At 32.7% G+C, this 7,500-nt stretch overlaps 1 protein-coding gene across 4 annotated transcripts in view; it reads left to right on the top strand.

Annotated features, from left to right (window-relative positions):
* LOC137650217 (neuron navigator 3-like) overlaps nt 1-7,500 on the top strand; it is a 1,066,036-nt gene that overhangs the window by 716,706 nt on the left and 341,830 nt on the right. For all 4 annotated transcript variants that reach the window (XM_068383449.1, XM_068383448.1, XM_068383447.1 and 1 more), the window contains one exon: nt 6,408-6,525. In XM_068383449.1, coding sequence (XP_068239550.1) covers nt 6,408-6,525 — 118 coding nt within the window. The remainder of the gene's footprint in view (nt 1-6,407; nt 6,526-7,500) is intronic.

Raw genomic sequence — 7,500 nt, forward strand, 5'->3', positions numbered from 1 at the left:
GTAGGTGGTCGGAAGTGAATCGCTTAATTACAAGGCTTTTGCTAACTTGTCGTCAGGGTCAAAGGGTTAATTAGAACGAGACCAAAGTCGAGCAGATTCTTTCTTTTTCTCGCCAAGTGATAGCTCTTTTGGGGAGCGCTCCCCCGTTTTGGGTATACGCACTCTTCGCCAAAGGTCGCTGCTCCTTATCGCCTTCCAAGTCAAATACATGGACGGAGCGAGTCATGCATAATTTATTTACGCTTTTGGATCTCGGGTTTATTTTGCTGTGTCCTACAGGGCTACTTTTACCCCAAGTTGAACGGATGCTGCTTAATTGATAAGGTTATGCAGGGGATTTTTAAGGCTATCTGCTTGCTTGCCATTTACTTTGGTTTTGGTGTTTTTTTTTTCAGGGAAATTTAGTATTTAGAGAAAAACACTAAACTAGCATTCAGAGAAAACACTTGCTATTGTTGTATATTTTCATGTATACAGTATACGGCATAAAAAGACCTATCATAAGAACGTTTTTTTCCTTTTATGTATCCTCATATATATATATATATATATTATATATATATATATATATATATATATATATATATATATATATACACATATATATATACATTCATATATATATATATATATATATATATATATATATATAGTATATATATATATATATATATATATATATATTATATATACATACATACATATAGGGAATTGAGACAAAGAGAATATAATCATCTGCATTTGCAACGAGCTTGTTTTATAGGTCAAACCACATATGTATATGTAGTATTAAATAATGGGCCAAGAACGCTGCCCTGAGGAACACATGATATTGCATTCCTATACTCGCTAGGGTGCCCATCAACAACTACTCTGTGCCATCTATTACTCAAAAATTCAATAATGATGCTAAGAGCAGTCCCACTTACTCCCAAACTGTTTGAGTCTGAAAACAAGGGCTTCATGATTAACACGGTCAAAGGCCCCAGTTAATTCAAAGACATATTACGAACTTCTTGACCATAATAGACGGATTTCTGTACAGCATTGGAGATTGTAAGAATGGCATCACACAGTACAGTGTATTTGCGAAAGACAAATTTGAATCAAAGGAACAGGATGATTACCTTCAGCATGCCTATGAGAAAAAACGATTCTCTCTCTCTCTCTCTCTCTCTCTCTCTCTCTCTCTCTCTCTCTCTCTCTCTCTCTCTCTCTCCTGGTTATCTTATCTATGTTAACACGAGACATGGGCCGTGTGCGTAAGGGCTGCTGTGAAGGATCACCTAATAAGGACTGAACAGAGTAGCCAATCCTTAGGGAGTCTAGCTAACTAATGATTTATTGAATTAAAAGTAAATATTGCGAGGGCACTCATTTTTTGAATGTCGAAAAAGAGTTGGTTGTTTTTCTTCACAGTAGTAATGGGCTAAAATTATAATAATGAAGGTAATAATAGTAATAGTTATATTATTGGTGATGGTAATGATAATAAATTCACTGGGTAATCGACAAATTTCTTTTGGTAAATCCACTGGTAATTATAGTGATAGCAACAATAAATTTTATAATAATAATATTATGATTATTACTATTATTATTGTTATTATTATTATTATCGCTGTTGTTGTTGTTGTTGTTGTTGTTGTTGTTATTATTATTAGTATGATTATTACGTCATTTTTTTCCATACATCCTCATGTTGTTCATATTAGTTATAGAGAAGATAAAGTCAGGATCCTCCTTATTGATAAAGAAAAACAGACGAAACTTATTCTCCTAACTGATGGCGATAAAGATTTTCAAATGAATTGTTATTTTGCTACTAAATTACATCGTTTATTTTATATATATATATATATATATATATATATATATAATATATATATATATATATATATATATTATATATATATATATATTGACAATACATAGTTATTGAATACATTTGTGACTGAAGATGTATCCAATTATATTGTGCTGCGTTCATCAAACGAAATTATGGAAACTAATAACACATACATTAATTGCATATAATATATATACTATATATTATATATATATATATATATATATATATATATATATATATATATATATATATATATAATCCGGTCACGCTACGCTCTCTTCGTCCCTCAGGTAATGAGAGAAGTAGTCATACCTTGGTGACGGGTTGTGTGTGCGTGTATATCTAAATATTTAGCCGTCATTTTTGAGTGGTCGCATACACTAGTGTGTGTGTATGTTTATATATATATATATATATATATATATATATATATATATATACATATGTGTATATATATACATATATATATATATATATATATATATATATATATTTATGAATATATATATATATATATATATTGAGAGAGAGAGAGAGAGAGAGAGAGAGAGAGAGAGAGAGAGAGAGAGAGAGAGATCAAAATACGTTTAGTTTCTCCTAAAGCATTTTGCAATGATATCATCATGATTTAATTGGTTATAAACTAAATGGTTGTTTCAGTGACGCAATTAATATGATGTGGATGTCTTGTTAATTCTCATTCCTGTGTGTCTAGACATTCGTGGAAACAATAAACAATAAGTAAACAAGAAACACGTGTGAGGCATTTAATTAGAGTGAAATGTAAAATAGAAAAAAAAGGAAAAGTCGTAAATAGGGAGCGTTTCATGTCAGGTTCTCGATTTAATTAATTTAAATTTTATTGCCGTAGCGACATCAGTTAGACTGATATTTACTGTCACGGAAGAATTGAAGTTTTAAATGAAGTTAATGACGTAAGAGTTTTTTACTTCCGACTTTTAACGAATGGCGTCTTTTCAAGTTGTTTTTAAAATATGCTTTTAAAAATGAAATCTCAACATTGTAAGTTGTTATTTTGAGTACTAGAAATATACTAGAAATGAAAGTGTTTGCTTAGCGTTTATCTTAAATTATATTGAACCATTACTAGAAAAAAAAATATTAAAAAAATATATTAAAACTTTTTTAATTGCCTGTAACTAATTCATACTTTATTGGGAAATATCTGTGTCAAGAGAGGGTAAAATAGAACAGGCACTCGGTATAGCACATATTTTTGCCTATAACTTGTCAGTTTTTTGTATGATTGATAAGATGGATGAAAGATGAATGAGGGTGATTAGGGTTGTGGTTGCCTATTGGAAACGTCTCTGCTTAGTGATCTGGTTGACCGTGGTTCGAGTCCCGCTCACGCTCGATAGTTTCTTTTAGTGTCTGCAACCTCACCATCCTTGTGAGTTAAGGATCGGGGTTTGGGGGGAACCTTAGGTCTACCTACTGAGGTATTAGCTGGCATGGCCTGTCCCTCCCTGGTCCTAGCTTGGGTGGAGAGAGGGCTTGAGCGCTGATTATATGTATAAATGGTCAGTGTCTAGGCCCTTGGGCATTGTTCAGCTAGCTAGGGCACTGTCATTGTCCCTTGCCTCTGCCTTTCATGAGCGGCCTTTAAAGCTTAAACGATTGGAGAAATAGTTTAGAAAGTTAAGTATTTGTAAGATTGGCGAAAAGCGGGGTTTACCCACAATTTTATTGATTTGAAGATACATTTTCTTAGTATTAAGTCCTATATTTATTACTTTTGTAATGAGTTTAGGAAATGTCTTTTTATGTAGACACTCGCGTCTAAATCATAATTATTTTTCTTTAATAATATATATATATATATATATATATATATATATATATATATATATATATATATATATATATATATATACTGTTTGCTTGTTTTTTTTACATATGTATTTATATAAATACAATTATGTATGTCTACTTACATGTATATTATATTTACATTTATCTTCGTCTTCCCCACCGTTATCCCTGCATTAAGGGGGCGGTTGCCTGATGCACCCTCTCCAATGCCTTCTATCTAAGGCTTCCTCTTCCACCAAACCTTTCTCTCCATATCATCCTTCACCTTATCTCGCCATCTAATTCTCTACCTTCCTCTTAATATGTACATGCAAATATAGACATCTTGTCGATGTATATGAGAGAGAGAGAGAGAGAGAGAGAGAGAGAGAGAGAGAGAGAGAGAGAGAGAGAGAGAGAGAGAGAGAGAGGCGTATATAAGGATGCCCTTTACGGCATCACAGTCAATCTCTCGTTCAGGTTGTCAGTTTGGTTGATTTGATAACGTTAGCCGGGTGTTGGGTCGAACAACTGAACTCTTTGATTATAGGCGCCTGACCATAGGCGTGTGGGCGGTTTCACGCCCTCACAAGGTCTGTGTTTGTCTCTCATATCTGGCTGTGTTCCCTTCCAACCCTTTCTCTCTGGCTTAACATACTGTCGTTTTCCAATGTAGAATAAGAAATCTTTTTTGTGGAGACAATCAGAATATATCAGCTGTAATGCCCGATCGCTCCATTTTATTTTTCTTTTCTATTTGGTTTCGTTTACTCTCAATCATGGTATGATTGCTTTTTCTCCCCGTAACTTCAGGACGGGGAGAGCTGAGCGTGATTGGATATATGTACACACACACACACACACACACACGCATATACACACACACACACACACACACACACACATATATATATATATATATATATATGCATATATATTTATTTATATGGATAAATAGATAAATATATATATGTATATATATAACTTATTTATTTATATATATACATATATGATATGTATATACATACATACATACATATAAAATATATATATATATATATATATATATATATATATATATATATATATATATATATATATATATATATATATATATACACACACATATACAGCATATACTTATATATGTGTTTATGAATATCGTATATATGTACACTATTCTTTCCATGCATTCGATACGCTGTACTATAAGTAGAGAGGGAAGGTCCCCCATTTTTTTTTTTTATTTGTTTGATGTCGGCTACCCCCCAAAATTGGGGTAAGTGCCTTGGTATATGTATGTATTATAAGTACCCCCCTTTTTCCAAGCAAAGTGAAAATTTCCCTTCAATGCTTAAAATATTAGAATATTTCAGTATTCAGGTAAAGTCTGCACTAATTGATTCTCAAGTCTTTGATTCCAATCTTACATGAACCATCTTTGGAATCAAAGCGAGAGGCGAGACTATTGATCTTGCTCGGCAAGAAATAGAGATAGATAGATAGATAGTTGGAGAGACAGCGCTTAGAGACCGTATAAGGGTTGGTTGCTTATGGCAGAGGTTCGAGTGTGGTCCTTATGCAGAGATGCTATCTGAAATCTGTTACAACTTACTTGGCTCAGAGGGTGATTGGCTAATGCGTCAAGTGAACAAACAAGGTATTAAAAGGCATGATTTGAAAGGGGCTTTCAATTTATGCCACACAGTTGGTCTGTTTGCAGAAAGGAATTTGGAAACGGTATAATTGAAGAGAGGTGCGTGCTTAAGCTCTCTTACTACAGCGCAGAGGTACCGTGAAGTTAATCTGACGTTTGACATTGATGAATGGTTTGTTTTGTTACGGAGACTGTGTTATCGAATATCAGGAGAATGGGGTGGGGGGGGGGGGTCGGATTTCTCTAGTCTTGCGGTAGCCGCTTCCAAAGTTTAATGCAAACTTTGTGCAAAGGTTGATTTTTTAACATCATTTTAAAAGTCATATTTATTCAATTATGTATTCGGTTAATTGTGTTTTGAAATTATGAATATTTTTTGTATATTCTCTATGAGTGTCCTTTGTATACTTTGGATATCTTTTGCATTTTTGCTTGTTTCTAAATATTGTGGACATTTCCTTTTATAGGAAAATTTATTTTAATGATGTTACTGTTCTTAATATATTTCATTTTAATTTTTCATTATTCTTCTTGTAGTTTATTTATTTCCTTAATTCCTGTCCTCAATGGGCTATGTTTCCTTGTTGAATCCCTTGGGATTGTAGCATCATGCTTTTCCAACTAGGGTTGTAGCTTATCTAGTAGTTATAATAATGATAATGATAATTTAATACTTGATATATATATATATATATATATATATATATATATATATATATATACATATATACACACACACATATATATATATATATATATATATATATATATATATATATATATATGTATATATATATATATATATATATATATATATATATATATATATATATATGTATGTATATATATATATATATATATATATATATATATATATATATATATATATATGTATATATATATTTGTATTGATTCACCAGTAAGAAGTCGTCATAAATAATGTTAATTTATCAAAGTCTACAGCAGCTAATGAATACACCTAGCTCTGATGTGTAGTGCCACTCATAGATCTTTGAATGAATGGCATATCATATGAATTCGACAAAGTATGATAATAACTTTTTTATTTTTTCTTCTCTGCAGATCTATACGGACTGGGCGAATCATTACCTGGAGAAGTCAAGGAGCCGACGTCATATCCATGACCTCCAGGCTGATGTCACTGACGGCGTCATCCTGGCGGAAGTCATTGAGGCAGTTAGTAAGTAAATGAGCTGATTAAGGTTCTTCAAGTACTTCGATGTTCGAGGCCATCTCCGGTTTGCCCTGTAGATATGTTGAACAGGCTGACATAAGTCCTTTTATAGTTTATATATGAAATATCTGTTTTAATGCTGTTAATGTTTTTTTTTAAATATTTTATTTTAATTGTTCATTACATCTTATTTCGTTTATTTCCTTATTTCCTTTAGTCACTGGGTTGATTTTCCCTGTTGGAGCCCTTGGGCTTATTTTATTTTAATTGTTCATTACTTCTTATTTCGTTTTTTCCTTATTTCCTTTAGTCACTGGGATGTTTTTCCCTGTTGGAGCCCTTGGGCTTATTTTATTTTAATTGTTCATTACTTCTTATTTCGTTTATTTCCATATTTCCTTTCGTCACTGGGTTATTTTTTCCTGTTGGAGCCCTTGGGCTTATGGCATCTTGCTTTTCCAACTAGTGTTGTATCTTAGCAAGTAATAATATGGGTATTTTAATGAAAGAGCTCTTGTACAGCAGCATGCATACTGTGTATGATTAGTTGTCTTCTTCCCCTGCGTTATGCCTACATTAAGGGGTCGATTGCCTGATTCGCCCTCTCCAGTGCCTTCTATCAAATTAAGGCATCCTCTTCCATCAAACCTCTTCTCTCCATCTAAGTCTCTGCATCCCTCCTGATCTTTTTCCCCTAACATGTTCCTCCCAAGCCCTCCTTACTCCCTCCCCACCATCCATGTAGGATGTATGGATCTAAGTATGCTTAGTGGTTATAACCAAAACAAATAAGTAAATTGGATAAAGAACAAGTCGTACTGTTGGGAATAGACAAATATGTAAATTATCTGTCAGATTAACGTCTTTCAATGATATTTGGTAATAACCTCAAGATTTATATAGAGTTCCAATTCCCAATCTAGTTAAAAGTTAACGAGAGAAAGCGATGGTAGCCGTTTGCCTTGCTGTGTGAAAATGCAT

This window comes from Palaemon carinicauda, chromosome 11 (genome assembly GCF_036898095.1).
Source record: "Palaemon carinicauda isolate YSFRI2023 chromosome 11, ASM3689809v2, whole genome shotgun sequence".
NCBI lineage: Eukaryota > Metazoa > Arthropoda > Malacostraca > Decapoda > Palaemonidae > Palaemon > Palaemon carinicauda.